General features: G+C 38.6%; 2 protein-coding genes across 4 annotated transcripts in view; one reads left to right on the plus strand and one right to left on the minus strand.

The window, feature by feature from the left end:
* The window catches only part of arhgef25a (Rho guanine nucleotide exchange factor (GEF) 25a), a 75,039-nt gene extending 74,695 nt beyond the window's left edge, over positions 1-344 (minus strand). Inside the window, exon 1 of the mRNA XM_077572594.1 lies at positions 328-344. The gene's annotated coding sequence lies outside the window, so the exon portion shown is untranslated. The remainder of the gene's footprint in view (positions 1-327) is intronic.
* Positions 345-760: 416 nt separating this feature from the next.
* acvrl1 (activin A receptor like type 1) lies at positions 761-13,771 on the plus strand. 3 transcript variants are annotated; one of them, XM_077575007.1, is made up of 11 exons: positions 761-1,169; positions 3,259-3,296; positions 5,174-5,241; positions 6,032-6,268; positions 7,613-7,818; positions 7,900-7,999; positions 8,073-8,219; positions 8,305-8,580; positions 8,661-8,858; positions 11,437-11,567; positions 13,167-13,771. In XM_077575007.1, the coding sequence occupies exons 3-11, from the start codon at positions 5,175-5,177 to the stop codon at positions 13,311-13,313; spliced, it is 1,509 nt and encodes a 502-aa protein (XP_077431133.1). In that variant the 5' UTR covers positions 761-1,169; positions 3,259-3,296; position 5,174; the 3' UTR covers positions 13,314-13,771. The 3 variants fall into 3 exon arrangements, with proteins under 3 accessions (XP_077431133.1, XP_077431124.1, XP_077431116.1); XM_077574990.1 differs by lacking the exon at positions 761-1,169 and adding an exon at positions 2,911-2,943; XM_077574998.1 differs by lacking the exon at positions 3,259-3,296.
* Positions 13,772-16,579: the final 2,808 nt, after the last annotated feature.

Below are 16,579 nucleotides of genomic sequence, written 5' to 3' on the forward strand. Positions count from 1 at the left end.
ATGTGGCCCACTAAACAAAAATCAAGCATATTGTCAACTTCCATGATGCTTGTTAAAATCTGTACCAAAATTTCTAATTGTCATATGTAATACATAATAACATTGAGATATTTTAAGCATTTTCTGGTTACCGATCCCCCTCTTACAGTAACTTAATAGTTTAACAAACCATTACTTGACGTCTGATTTATCCTGCAATAATATGAGATAATTAAACATATGGTTTCACAGAAACGGCCAATGAAGGGAAACCATAACTACAATTTGGCTCTCGACAAAAATCAGTTTGACACCCCTGTGCATGTGCACGAATGTGTGTGTACTTACCTAGATGCACTTTTTTGCACTTCACTTACAGACTGCATCTTGAAACTATGACTAATTATCTTCAATGGGTTGAAACTTATGTGTTAGATTTTCCATTGAGAGAAAGATAACATATTGCTTAGAACTATCATCTTTTTTTCTCTTTGGGGAAACGGTGACTGACGCAGTTTGAAATCAACAAAACGAATCGCAAGGGTGTTTTTGCCCCCACACCAAGTGTTATTGTATCATTGAGGGGTCTTTGAAGCACATTCCTGCCAATGTGCAGAGCAGACTCAGTCCACAGGGGAAAGGGAAAATGAGAGGTTTAGCAACAGGAAAACCGCTATGAGAACATTCCAGGCAGAGCAGAGTTGAGCTGAGCGGGACAATGAGGGGTGGGACAAAACTGTACTTTGAAAAAAAAAAAAAATTATCTTGCCTTTTGATCACGGTCAAAGACATCAACAAAAGGCCTCCCTTCATGGGACAGAATTTATTTGAGCAGCCCTTACAGGGTGGAAGCAGTCTGGATCCGGGCTGCTGGTTTGTGTGTCATCGCAGATTTGGAACGAGATCCGAGAATAGATAATCTCACACTGCTTCGTCTTCGATTATTTTCACGTCTGTCGCATTTATGGACCACTTAAAAACGCAGCTTTTGAGGGGCAACTTTGTCCACAAACGCCAAACAAGGATGCCAGTTGACTTTGGATCAAACATCTTCAGTTGAGCTTTTCGCGGAGGAAAGTGAGTCGCACAAGTAATGGACACGTTAGTGTTTTAAACTGAAGGCACTTGAAATGGACGTGGAAGACGTGCGGTGTTCATATGCATCACGTTAAAAGGAGAGCTGATAACAGGTAATGGCGTCAAAAGCGTTTTGTTGACTTGTGGCGGATGAATTATGTTATTTATTTTATGAATTAAATGTTTTTGATACCGAACCATAAGTAACGTGTGTTTCCGAGTACTAACAGGTGACATCAAATGATCAACTACAGGGAGATTGTTTTGACAAAGTTTCCATGCACGCACTATTTTTGTATAGCTACTTACCAATTAGCGTATTTAAAAGACATTTCATGCAAAGAAAGAAATCACACCATGTTATAATAAACTAGCAGTTCACATCAGAGTGCCATTGGCATTGCGATTCCTGTCAAAGTGACTGCAGTGAAATAGTATCAGTATAAAGATTGGACTCGCCCCCTCATTCATTTAATGTCTTTAGTATTTTAACATGTATTATACATTCGACAGAAACTTTATTATATTACCATGATTTGCCCCCGTGTAATTTACTGTATAACAAAGCTTCTTAGACTGAGCCATGATCATATTATTGTTTCACTTGTATTCACAAAATTTACATTTTAGTGGTTCTTGTATTAGTATGACGATCCGAAGTTTTGGAATCCCCAGATGTGCTGGCTGGACATATGTCCTCACTCAGGTTGTGGGTGTGTCCCAGCTCATTGCGGGCAGTGGTAGAGCACGTCCTTTAGAGTGGTCGCTAGCCAATCACATGACACTCATAGGCAAGCAAGCATTGCCACTCACATTCACACATATTAACAATTTGGAGTCTTGGAAGTAAGCATTCACGTTTTTGGAATTCATATAGAATCTAGAATATCCAGACAAAACCCATGCAAGCATGTGGAGAACATACAGTAACCTCCAAACTCCACAAGGGAAAGTCAGAGCACGGATTCGAACCTTGGATGTGATATAGCCATTCATCCACCAATGTTCAAGTCTCCACATCAGACTCAACTGAAATTAAGTCTAGATCAGTGCCTTTCTTTGCTCAATTCCATAGCACTCGTGCATGTGAGAGCATGCAGACATTAAGTGAGCCTTGACGCCTGCCAAGCCTTGTTTTGTCTGCTAGATGAAGACACACTGAGTCATTCCAGTAACATTATAAACAAATAACCCATTGTGAGCATCTGAGTAGAATGGTGTAGTCATTGGATAAGTGTTTATTACAGGTGTGCAATTAAATGTATTTGGGTTATTTCACAGAGAGGTTTTTATTTTGTGCAGTGAGGCCCAGTTCAGGGGCTCATAGAGGCCGATGTTCTGTGGCATGCCCCCACCATCCACCACTAGAACCGCACAGTCATCCAGATGGAATGAGAGATCTGCCTCCCTGAGTCTAAACTGTCGATGGGAGGAAGAGATGACAATGGATCTTTTCCCCTTGGGTCACAGGGGTGTAGCTTTGGACAGAATGGGGCTGAGAGAGGAAGCATGCTGGAGTCGAACGTCAGACCAACCTACGATGGAAGACCCGATTATGATGAAGTGATAGTTAAATAAATGAAAGCCAGCTGTGCCCCTCCACTGAGAATATGAGCGGGTGGAGTTGTGTTTATTCTAGGCTTACTGATTTACCAGCACTGACTTGCTGCCAACACAATTCAGGAAATGCTACCCAATGGTCAAATACGGCTTGTGGTTTAAGAATGGACTGCAGGAGGATCTTAACCGGATTTGGAGGGGGTGGTGGCGGGCGGGGTGGCAAGTCTAAAGATAGTTTGTTAGGCATTTATCAGATTTTCGTGTCAGGTGGAAATGGTGTCCATCAGGGACTCAGTTATGAGGTAATGCATGAGCTTCAGAAATCAGGTAATCACTGATTTAATCATCACTGCTAGCCTTCAGGTAAAAATAGGCCCACGGAGACCAAATTTGCGCTAAATAGTTGGCCTAAGCAGCATGGTAAATGAGTGCTTAGAACATCCATCTCACATTTCTGAGGTTGGGTTTGGGATCTCTGCTCCAAACGTCCTGTATGTAGTTTGAATGTTTTACACATGCTTGTCTTTCTCAGGAATTTCAAAAAACATGCTATAGGTTAATTGGAGCCTCTAAAAGTTTCTGATTTGTGAAATTGAGTGTAAATGTTTGTCTATTTGTGCCCTGTTATTGCATGGTCACCAGTACCAGGTGAATCCCGCCTCTCATCCAAAGTCAGCTGGGTAAGACTCCAGTTTACCCGCAACCCTAATGATGATAAGTTCCACTGTGTGTATAGGATGAATGGATAGTTATCCCAATACAATAATGTGAAAATGCACCTCACAAGTGGGATTCTGCATAACAAGAAACAAATAGTTTTACATTTCTGTTAAAATGTCTAATTTAAGCAATGATACAGTCATTTTGAAACCATTTTAGTTTACACATGTGCAATAAGACTAAAAGCATCTCAGTCATTGCCCAGATGACTTTCATTTGTAGTCTATATACCAGGGGTCATCAACACCGGTTCTCGAGGGCCCCTATCCAGTATGTTTTAGATGTTTCCCTCTTACAACACACATGATAAATATTATCTGCTCATCAACCAGCTCTGCAGAAGCCTGATAATCATCCTGATCATTTGAATCAAGTGTGTTGGAGGAGTAAACAAAAATAAAATATTTCTGAAATTATATTTGTTAAACAGTACCCAGTCAGCTAACTGAATTAAATTGCTTAATGAAGGTCCATCATGTCCTGATAAAATGCTAACATTAGCAACAACAAAAAATGTTGAACTTGTCAGCAAGCTTATATATTTTTATATCTGCATGTGCATCGTCTGCATGTTGTTAATTAATTATTTTTTAAGTGTATAAACTTGACCAGTATGCATTTCTAACAGCATATTATCTACTTCAGTGTCTCTCAACCTTTTTTTCTGTGAAATATTTTTTCAGACAAGTACCGCCTAACCAGCACAAAGCATTTCTGATTGAAAACAACAAGAAAAAGACATAAAACTGAGTGTGGTGCCATCCTTGTTGGATTTATTTATTTATTTATTTTTACTTTGGAACTCTCTTTGAATTTATTTGGTCTCTTGAATTATTTGGAAATAAAAAATATATAACAAAAAAAAAGAAAGAAAGAATTTATTTAATTATAAATAAAGATTTGTGCACATACAAATTATTAAGCGTCCTCCTTGGGGCTATAGTAAAGCTCTCAAAACAGACAAAGCTCTCAACTAAATTTTAAATAAAGTTTTCAAGTGATTGACAGGTGATTCTTGGCGACATATGACAAGCTGGGTCGAACCATTCTGGTATGGGGTTGATGCTGGGTTTTAGGACACTGAAATTGAGTACCCTACTGAATACAAAATGTATTTTATGAACTTATATTTTTCTGAAAGATTTACAAATACTTTTGAAATATATTTTAACATCTCCTGTACCCCCTGGAGTGCCTTCAGGTTCCCCCAGGGCTACACCTACCCCCATTTGAGAACCACTGTTCTACTTAATACAATGAACATGAAGTTCATGAGAAAATCTCAACTTTTAGCCGATGTTATGTAGCCTATTGACACTTGTAGCATGTGAACACTCACCCAACTACAGCATGCTTCCGCATTGTATGCAGGCCGTGCTCCTTGCGTGACCTCTGGCAATGCGGCCCTAAACAATGAGCAGCCAGAGTCTCGCCGGCCAGCCGGGCGGGGCCACTCAATGGCAGGAAGCATCCCCATCAATATTTACTCTGCAAGCAGGGCAGCTGAGGAGTCAACAGGCCTGGTGTCTGGGTAGCACAGCGCCACATGCAGTCTCAGCCCACTTATACAAACACTCTGGAGTGCTGTTACAGCCACCCCCCCCCCCCCCCAAGTCCCGCTTTCCCCCCATCTAGAGCAATTAGAACACAGGCAGACAGGCTGGGCCCACTGACCGTTGTTTTGGACCTCATTGCTTCCTCTGTGGCTTTGGACACCACTTTAGATATCATTAACAGTGCAGCTGAAATGTCAAGAAAATAGCATTTATAATTGTGTCTCTTTTTTTTTTATATATATATATTAGCTGTGTTTATTTACTCTGCATCTGGTCCACAGAATGGAAGGCTCTTTTGGCACAGTGGTACTAGTTGGACTGTTGCTGTTGATGTCTACTGACCATGCAGGTGAGTGAATGATAAATCTGTGCATAGCACAATGTTGTGTCCTGTGTCTACGTAACCAAAATTTTAGTATTGAGATGAGGCCTGTTGTTTACACACATGCTAATCTGGTTACATTTCAAACCATTAGGTTACTAAGCAACACATTTTGGGTTAATCTCAAATCATCTTAAAAAATAACCTGCATTTTATTATGGCAATTGAAGTCATTGGTTACCAAAAAAAAAAAAATAGCATGTGGTCTTGTTCTGTGTATGATGTAAGTGAAATGACATTGCCTAGAGATACAAATTGATATCATAAATAAATTATGTGATTGGCTCGCCAAACAACTACTATCTATGCAGTTACAGATGCTGTAAACTATTCATTTTCAAGTCAGTCCATTTTCTATTACATATATCGTATTCAGTATCACATGAAAGCTGTAGTCCATCCCCTCCAATTTAGGGTGAGCCTCGATGAACTTGCCAGTCACAGGAAGGACACATAGACACTTTTGTTACATGTTTTTGTAAGAGTAAGGAGAATGAAAAGAAAACACGAAAACTCCACACAGAAAGACCCAAACACAAATTTGAATCCACAACTTTCTGGTCTTCCGTTGTGCTCATCTTGAACTGCTCCTCTGCCTCCTGGTGGGCAAAAAAAAAAAAGTAACCCAATTCAAAGTAATGCAAAGTTGTTGAATGCGGTATGTTTCATGAGAAACCTGCCAAATTATACTTCTCCAGAAATTGGTATGACTCTATAAGAAATAACCACACACGTTTTATCGCTTCATCCTTTTCAGATTCAGAGGATGACGGGAAGCTGCTGTGTACGTGCGAGAACGAAAAAGGCACATGTGTGAATGACACATGTAGGGGGGACATCTGCTTCTACTTGTGGGTGTACGGCCGTGAGGAGAAGGGTTGCTTCTCTAACAACAACTACAGGGAGCAGTGCTTCACCTCCTTTGACCGCCTCCATGTCTACTGCTGCAAAGAGAACCTATGCAATGCCTTTGCAACGCCGCCTCCAAACATCAGTCAGTACTTTACACTTTGAAACCTTATTTTAATGTTTATATTAGTGGTGTCAGGCGATTCATTTTTTTTTTTTTTTAATCATAATTAATCGCATGAATTCAATAAATTGTACATCTGTTGTGAATGTACGATAATATGTACACATTTTTTTCCTAAGTTTTAAACTAATAGAAATATGGCTGCATCTTTTAGTCATTGATACAGTAATTTCATAATAAATCTTAACATTTAGTTAAAATTAACAAAAAAAGATGTTCTGTACTGTAAAAAAAAACAAGTGTTAGTCTGGACTGGAGCACTGGGTACTAGTGTAATTTTAATTTTATCCACTATTTTTAAATTTAGTCTCAGTTTTAGTCCAGTTTCAATCACACTTGTTAGTTTTTATCATAGTTAGTCAACCTCATCCTGTTTTTATTTAGTCCATTTTTACCTGACTAAATTTAGTATTTTAGTTTTTATTTTAGTCTAAGAAAACAATTTTATTCATCTAGTTTTAGTCAACAAAAACTGGGCATTCATTTTTTTACCCCGTAATATTTTTTGGTCAGCAAATTATGTTGAACATTTCGGATCTAAAATTATTTCACAGACAATTTTCTCTCATCTTTTTGATAAAAAACAACTTAACACACAATTACAGTATATCAGCAAGTGGCTACTATGGCTCCATGCTATGAACTAGTAAGTTAGCCAGCATTAGTTAGCGGTCGGATTAACATTATTGTTGGAACATTATAGCCGTTGGATTAATGTTACGTCATTTTATAACTAGGCGAGTCATGTCAGGCGATTCAAATTTTCAATTTTTTAATCGGCTGCGTATTTTAATCATTGATACAGTAATTTCATAATAATTCATAAAATTTGGTTAAAATTAAAAAGCTGTACTGTACTGTAAAAAAACTAGTGTGATATTGATTTGTGTTTAGGTCATTTTTCTGCCACTAGATGGCATTATTACATTTGTAAGATGTTGGTGACATCCCAGTGCATTTTTCTTTTCATATTAAGATCTATCTAGTCTTTAACACAAAGTAACACATTTTAAAAATATAACTTGAGCCAAATCTCCACAAATCTATGCGTTATTATTAAATGTATTACTGCTAAATTTTGACATGGAAGTATCTGCTGCGTTGGGACGAGAATCCCCCCCACTAAAGGCAAGTAAGGGGCAGTCATTAACTCAAAATTAATGCACTAATTTTGACACCATAATACAAATATAATATTTGTATTTTTTTCTAGAATAATTTCTAAATGATAACATGTTAGCAGCTGCAGTTTACTGACAGCGCAAAGTGACAACAGCAACTGAAATATGGCCTTTGTGCGTGCAGATGGCGAGACGACCACAATACCGCCACAGCAGCCCCGTCCAGAGCTGTGGATCACTGTGGCTCTATTGCTCTTATTAATGGCTGCCAGTTTGTGCGGCATGCTGATTTTCCTGCGCTTCCGGCGTGCGCACTTCCGCCTCAAAAATGCAGATGACCATGATGTCACCATGCTCAAGGTCCCAAACGGAGAAGACCCTACTTATGGTGTAAGAGATTTGATGCTTAAAGTGGTACCGTTTTAACATAGTCCAGAGTTTGAGTATGGGCTGTGTGTGTTTTTTTTCTAGGGTTTATTTGATGAGTACTGTACATCAGGGAGTGGGACTGGCCTTCCGTATCTGGTCCAAAGGACTATGGCCAGGCAGATTTCGCTAGTCGAATGTGTTGGTCAGTCAAAATTCTAATCACCTACTTTCTGCCATTCTTGTATCTAACACATCTCTCATTGTTGACATACCAGGTAAAGGCAGGTATGGGGAAGTGTGGCGGGGAACTTGGGTGGAGGAGAGCGTAGCAGTCAAGATCTTCTCCTCCAGAGACGAGCAGTCCTGGTTCAGAGAGACCGAGATCTATAATACTGTGCAGCTTCGGCACGACAACATACTGGGTACTGCTCTAGATTTGATGCCAGCAGATGTGGAGCATCAGGCAAAAGGCCAACTTCTAACAGCTGTCTTCTATTCCCACTTCAGGTTTCATAGCCTCTGATATGACATCCAAGAATTCCAGCACCCAGCTGTGGCTCATCACTCACTTTCACGAGCTGGGTTCACTCTACGACTTCCTGCAGTATAGCATCTTGGAGCCCGAGAGCTGCCTGACGATGTGCCTGTCTGTGGCCTGTGGCCTGGTCCACCTCCACACCGAGATCGTCAGCTCCCAGGGCAAACCCGCCATCGCCCACCGAGATTTGAAGAGCAGGAACATCCTGGTGAAGAGGAACGGACAGTGCTGCATCGCTGACCTCGGTGAGGATTCGGCACCACCGCTCCTCACAGTTTATCAGCATGACTTGTAAACGATCTGCCCGGTTTTACTCCTCTGTTAGGTCTGGCTGTGATCCACTCTCAATCCAATGACTATTTGGATGTGGGCCACAACCCTCGTGTAGGGACCAAGCGCTACATGGCGCCTGAGGTGCTGGATGAGAGCATACGAATGGACGTTTTTGAGTCCTACAAGCAAACTGACATCTGGGCCCTGGGCTTGGTCTTCTGGGAAATTTCCCGCAGAACAATCGTCAATGGTAACCACACTAACAGCTTTGTAGTGTATCTACAGTAGAACCTCCAAAGTTAGTTTGACTGTCAAACAATTTGAAATTTAACCAATGATTTTTTTTTTTACTTTATTGTACTCAATTGTGAAGCTATAGCATAATAATAATAATAATAATAATAATAATAATAATAGATTTTTATTTGTAATGCATTTTACATTTAAAAAATAAATCTCAAAGTGCACAGCACAGGCAGCAATAAAAGCATTAAAAGCACACAGTAAAAAAAAACAGTCGATAAGATGAGTAAAAAGTCAAGACTAAAAACAAAACTCAAAACTAAAATTAATCAGGGAAAGCTTTTTTTTAACAAAGAAGGTTTTGAGTCCTTGTGGAAAAAATATATATATATATAAACATACATACTGTACATAAAAACAAGCATAAAACTTTTTTACTCATCATTTGAGTTTTCCTGATTTTTTTCGTGGCTAAAATGACACCAAGTGACGCACTTTGGAGTCTTGTCAAAGTCACTCCGTGCCCACTTATATAAGAACTTGAGCATCCTTTATTCACATTGTTATCCACCTTATCAGAAAATGAGTAGGGCGGGTCATGCGGAGGACTTAATTGCCAACGCATGGGTACCAATGCCACTCTAGTTGATTGACAGGTCGCTCCGTCTCCTGCGCGATGATCGTAAATTTGAGTGAGACAGAAATAAATACAATCTTTCCAGTGAGTGACGACATGCAGGCTATCCGGACATACTGTACATACAATGAAAACATCATTCACAGGTCAGTTTTAAAGTACTTGTCAATATCACTGTACAGAGGAGGACATTATGATTAACCTGTGCATTTTGGCTAGGCTAATGTTAAAAAATGTAACGTTATCCTAAAGTTAGCAATGTAGCCCTAAACTAGCTAGATTAGGATCATGTCATTCTCAACCTTTTTTCAGTGATGTACACCTGCAAAATATTTTTTCAACTTAGTACCCCCGACCAGCGCTAAGCATTTTGAATGAACAAAACAAAACAAAACAGTGCTGTGGCCTCTTGTGTCTGGTTTTAATTTGGGAACTGGTTATACCTTTAGCCACAGTTGCACTATGTATTCGTAAAAATAATAATAATAAAAAAGCAATTTTTTTTTTATGGTAAATAAATAATTGTGCAATAATTATCACCATTACAAGTCCTCTTTTTGAATCATGCTACAGGTTGGTTCCATCAAAACAAATAATTCAGTTAACTTTAAATAAAAGCAGTTAACAAGATGGTTTCTTGCACGTATGCTACTTTTTAAATATATTTTAAAATACCATGTGCCCCCTGATGTGTTTTCCCGTACCCACAGGGGTACACGTACCCCCGATTTGAGAACCACTGATGTAGGGAACCCCCGTAATTGTTTCAGTAATTGTATAATTAACCCAGTTTGCAAAAAGTGTTATGCCAGACTGCAATGTAAAATGAATGAAACTGTAATAAATATCCGGACCAGAGATTATCTCAGTGTCTATGAAGCCCCGCCCCCTTACCTCATTTTAACCAAGTTATTGTATACTGTATATAGCCCTAACTAACTTATATGATGTAGTTTATTTTTATAGTAGATAACTTATTCATGTTTATCTCACAATAAATACATTTTACATTACAAACTGCTCCTAATTCATTCGTGATCATTTTATTATTATGCGTAATTACAAATGATGGCTTTTCCCTCACATGTCGCCGTTTCTAAAACAGGGCGTTTTTTGTTTGTTTTGTTTTTCAAAAAAAAGTAAATACAATTTAGAATATACCCGCTTCTCCAGGGACCGCTACACCACTTCTTGTATGTCTTTAGAAATTGTCAAACAGTGGCCTGAACATTGCTTGTACGGTATGATTGGGTGGGAACAGTTTATTCTGGAGCCAAAAGAAATCTGTATTCAACCAGTGTGTGACTTTATGTACAGAATGAAAACAATACACTGTGTACTGTGTGTTTTGTCAGACATGTCTGGCTGCTTGCATGTACATTAGAGGCAGTTAGTCCCATGTCTCTCAGCACTCGGCTGTTTCCCTTGTCTGTGTCTGTCTCGACTATCCTCTCTCATGATTAGCACTACAGTAATTATAAACAGTCTTATCTAGTGTCAGCACTCGCTTGTACATACACCAGACGCCAAAGTGCCAGCATGCAGATGGATACATGCGCATAGCCACAAGCACACGTACACACTCACTGTGCTAGATGCCGACACACATCCATACCATTTTGTGTGTGCAGTTCCCTAATCCCAGCATAGTCGCCTGGGAGTTTCTATCTTTTCCCGTCTTCTTGTGTAATCAAACGTGCTCCCACCATAACTCAACTCATCAAGGGCTGCTATTCCAGAGACATACACGTTTTCCAAACGCGTGCAGAGATTACAAAAAAAAAAATGGATATAGGAGGTTCACAAGTTGTCTTCTCATAACGATGATAATGAGTCTTACAATATGACGCATTCCAGTTTGCCCAGTTTCCCACTCGCCTCAAGAAACGTGTTGCAATATTTCTCGGAAAAGAAGTTGCGCAGTTGAAAACATTCTTCTTTTTTTCAGGGATTGTGGAAGAGTACCGTCCTCCCTTCTTTGACCTGGTGCCGTCCGATCCCAGCTTTGAAGAGATGAAAAAAGTGGTCTGTGTGGACCAGCAGAGGCCCAGCTTGCACAACCGGCTGCACTCGCACCCAGTAGGCCATGAACACGCATTACACATCACCTCTCAGATTGCGCTCTTCACTTACATTGTTTTTATTACAACGACGGATACTTGTCAGCCAGCAACAATTCACTTTCACACAGAAATTATCCCACCACAGGTTTATGCCAGGAATTTTCAACATTTGCCCCATGTTGATGTTCTGTGTAAGCCATAAATTTGGTGATGTCTGAGGTAGCGTGTGTATATATATCCATATTTATATGTATGCATAATATATGCAGAACAATGACTGTGTAAATGACTCTTCCCACCCTGTTGTGTTGAAGGTACAGTGGTGCCTTGAGATACAAGTTTAATTTGCTCCATGACCACTCATAACTCAAAACACTCATCTTAAATCATCCATCCCGATTGAAATAATGGAAAAAACGTTTATCTGTTACATCCTCCCTCCAAAAAAAAAAGTTCGTGTTTTTTTTAACTCATTCACTGCCATTGACGACTATAGACGTCAAAAATTCATTTGAACTATTTCTATTAGTTTAACATTTTTTCCACTTTTGTTAACAAGAGTATGAAAACCTAGAAGAAAAATATTATACATTTAGAACAGATATAAAATTTGTGATTAATCATGAGTTAACTAGTGAAGTCATGCGATTAATTCCGAAAAATTTTTAATCAACTGACGCCCCTAATTTTTAATAATCTTTTCTTCTCCAAAAGTTTTTTTTAATAATCTTTTCGTTTTTCAAGGCGATTAAATTTTTCAATCATAATTAATCGCATGACTTCACTAGTTAACTCACGATTAATCATAAATTTTATATCTGTTCTAAATGTACAATATTTTTTTCCCTAGGTTTTACTCTTGTTAACAAAAGTGGGAAAAAATGTTAAACTAATAGAAATAGTTCAAATGAATTTTTGACGTCGACAGCCGTCAATGGCAGTGAATGAGTTAACAAGGAAAACACATACTAATAACATAAACAAATGAACCATAAAGAATTACACATTTTGGCATGATTAATTCATTGCACCAGGTGGCATTATAATACAATCATGCAGACAAACGAAGAAAAGTTTAATTCAGTTGAACTGTGGCTCAGCAATCTGCAGTAATTTTAGTCGGTTTTCGCAATGGGTAAATAATATATGCCTGTCAGTACTGTTATAATGTTTGTCTTTCAACATTGGTTCGTTAAAATATAATAACGGCACGTAGAGGACGTTTATCAGCCCATCTATGGTGTTTCCCATAAGGTTTGAGTTGAATGCAAAAGCTAGGTTTTTTTAATTGTTATAAATACTTTTTTTTAGTTTTTCACTATTTTAACTAAGGAGCAGCATTAACAATTTTTTTGTTTACTGTGCCAAACTGCTGTTTTTTTTGTGAAGTGAGCTGTTGAGTTCACTGCATCATACAGCACTCAAATGTCACATTTTTGCTTGCAAGTCAAAGGGAGAAAAAATGAAAAAACGACAGCTTATATCTTAAAAAAAAAAAAACTCCTAAGTTGGGCAAAACACAGGCAAAAAGACAGAGAGGAGATGTGACAGTTAACCTTAATAAAGCACACGGTAGCAGTGGCATTCAGCTGTACATTTCTCTGCGTGTATCCAGATCATGTCGTCCATAGTGAAGATCATGAAGGAGTGTTGGTTCCAGAACCCACCAGCACGCCTCACAGCACTGCGTGTGAAGAAGACCCTCTCCAAACTGGACCACGACAGTGACTTCAGCGTCAAGAAACTCAAACAGGACATCTAGACTGTAGTCAGCAACATGCAGACCGAAGAAGCTCGAAGGGATTTTTTGCCACATTCCCGCAACCACGGTGGTGACTATCATTTGCATATTTTCAATTAATGGCTCACACACTGCATTTTATTGAAACAATATCATTTTCAGCAGTAGTGTCTAGACTGTTTTGCACCAAAGGCTATTTATCTTCCTCATGACCAAAGTTCCCAAAATCCTAAGAACAGACACACAGAAATACTTTTGCGATAAATAAGAATTACTATGCTTAACATAGCACAATGCCTGTTCTATAAGCACTTCTTTTTTTTCTTTTTTAGCTGCACAGACACATTGAGTATGTAGTTTTGGATATACTGTATAAATATCACCATTTGTTATAAAATATTGGTGTAGATTGCTTCTTGCCAAAAATGTACCATTTACATTTTTTTATTATGTTTTGCGAATAAAACTGTATTTTTCAAGTGTTGCAAATCTTCATTTTATAGGCTTGAATCTATTGTAATTCTCTTGTTGACCACTTGAGGTCACTAACGTATAATTGTGTAGATCACTGTGGGGAGTTAAGACTCAACTGATCACAAGCATTGGAGGGACGTGATTATGTATGTAGCTATTATATTAACGTAAATATTCACATTTTCTCTCAATGATGTTACATTTTAAAACGAAAGGGAAAGTTGTAGTTAAAAAGCCTAAATGCCACACAATTAAAATAGAATGTCAATGTTTGTTTGAGTGGTGGCGGAGAGGTTGTTTTTAAAATGAGTAATTTATCCTACAGCAGGGGTGGGCAAACTTGGTCCTCGAGGGCCGGAGTCCTGCAATTTTTGGAGGTTTCCCTCTTCCAACACAAGCTGATTCCAATCATCAGGGTCGTTATCAGGCTTATGCAGAGCTCGCTGATGAGCTGGTCATTTACCATCTGTTGGAGAAAGGAAACGTCCGAAACTTGCAAGACTCCGGCACGAGTTTGCCCACCACTGTCCTACAAGATTAAAGTGTCATAAATAACCATTTCGAGCAAGTCATATACCTGTTTGCGTCTATTTCTCCACGCACTTGAATACTCTCAAATGTTTAGTTTTATAATTAGATATTTCCTTATTTCCACTCTATGCCATTTGGACAAAACAATTTGAAGAGAAAACATGATCACATTGAAGCATGAAGCAGCTAATTTGATTTGAAGTGAATCACATGGGTAATAAATGGTAAGTTAAAATTAAACTGCAACAAAAACTACCCTCGGGTCAGCACAAACAATTTCCATCGCATTGTCTACTCTACATATTTATAGGGGTGCAAGTGCGCGTGAGTGTGCGGCAGAGAGATAATAGTCCCTCAAACCCCAGGCTGTCTGGTCAGTCAGATGAAGAGCTGGTTATTTTTAACACCGCAGGAGGGGTTGTTGGAGAATCAGAAAGGTCTGACTGGCCGCCTCTGAGTTCATTTCTGCCTCTCTTTCCCTCTCATGTGTTTTGCTTCTCCCGCAGAAGTGTGGAGAGATTTGTTGTAGACATAAGACACGTTACAGTGGACAGAAAATCAACACACTTATGCTTGACCACACACTCATGAGCATTCCAAGTTTTTACTCACCTGAACTCCGTTATAAAACTTCCGCCTTATGAGTTTCTTGTGCTAGTGTACCCAAAGACCATATTTTCAACGTTTATGCTGAAAAAGGAGATGGAACAATTATGGGGGTGGTGGGTGTTATCCATCCAAATTGGTCCCCCGGAATTGGATCAGGAGACTGCTGATGGAAGCTAGATTACACATCTGGTTAGTGGTCCAAAGTTGCAGAATCGATGATCAGTCACAGAGGTGGAATGGACATAAACGGATGTCTCGAGACCTGAGGCAAGGAGGCCACATCAAGCCTCTGCCGGTCAGGCTTTCCCAACACTCTAAAAACAATTGGTTAAAAAATAACCAAATTATGGATAAAAAAAATGGACCGATCCACATTATGGGTCAATTTGACCCAACTTTCTGTTTTGTTTCATACAAAATGACCCATTTTTTTTTAACCAAGTAAAGGATCTGACCAATATTTACGAGTTGTTTTACGCTGAAAGACCCATTTCTTGACTCATAGTTGTGTCAAATCCACCCAAGTAGTGTATCGGTCCATTTTTGACACATAATTGGGTTATTTTTGACCCAACTGTTTTTAGATTGAATACTGCAGGCTTCAGTTATCAAAAGTAATAATAAAAAAAAAAAGATACGTTACACTAAAATACATGTCTGATGTATTTGCCACAGTTTTTTGTCTTATCCAGTTTGCCATTGTTTTTAAATAAATATTCAATATAAATGACCCAATTAAAGCATAATGAAAAGATTATACATTTTTAAGCAACAATAAATGGGGTTGAACAATTAGATGCTAAACTTAAAATAAATAAATAAAAATCAAGTATTCTCCTGGGGGCTCAGTCTGGACTCTGTAGTAAACTACGAATCACTGAATAATGTATGAAAGGAATGCATTTCTGATGAAATACGGTATGATTTCTAAATAAGAGGATTTACATTGGTCACATTTGTTTCACCATTTGATCTTTTTCTCTCAAGAGTATGATCTGTATTTATATGATTTTTTTTTTATTATTCTCTGTCAAAACAACCAAAAAACATTGGATGTTGTTTTTGAAGGAACAAGGTTATAATTTCTGAATACTTAAAACAAATAAAATTGGCATTGGCTTCCCCTGTGATTTGTATTGTAAACATGACAATTTTAAAGGTAAGATCTCTGCTAATAAATCAATCCATCTTTGCATTAGCATTCATCTACCCTGGTTCCTGACTGACCAAAGTGTAGTCTGCATTTTACTCAAAGTCATCTGTAATTAAGTCAATAATGCAAATTTAATTACCATTTTAATAGTAGTCAGATGTCCACCAAAACGTAATGTGGGTGGCAGTAGGTCGCCCATAAGTAGTCGAGGACTTGCATAGGTTTTGGACACGGAGGATCATGGTATGAGTCCCTCTGCATACAGAAAACAATAAACTTGAATAGAATCATATTTATTTTTCGTGTACACTCGCATACTACACAAAAACTTGATCTGTGCATTTGCCCCATCAAAGCAGTAGAAACAGCAAAGGTGATGCAGAGGGTTGCTTAAGCGCCCAGCGAGCAGTTTGGGGTATCTTGCTCAAACTGTGTGTCCAGGCAATGCTGGCAGTGGGCGGTGTTGAACTATAAAGACAAACAAATTAACACACACGGCCAATTTATATAGTTTTTGATT

The sequence above is a fragment of the Vanacampus margaritifer genome, chromosome 1 (genome assembly GCF_051991255.1).
Source record: "Vanacampus margaritifer isolate UIUO_Vmar chromosome 1, RoL_Vmar_1.0, whole genome shotgun sequence".
Taxonomy (NCBI): domain Eukaryota; kingdom Metazoa; phylum Chordata; class Actinopteri; order Syngnathiformes; family Syngnathidae; genus Vanacampus; species Vanacampus margaritifer.

Excerpts from the sequence above, each read along its gene's own strand:
- acvrl1 (XM_077574990.1), top strand. Across the intron at positions 3,297-5,173 it reads TCTCATCCAAAGTCAGCTGG|AATGGAAGGCTCTTTTGGCA; the intron begins GTAAGACTCCAG and ends TCTGGTCCACAG. Across the intron at positions 11,568-13,166 it reads ACCGGCTGCACTCGCACCCA|ATCATGTCGTCCATAGTGAA; the intron begins GTAGGCCATGAA and ends GCGTGTATCCAG.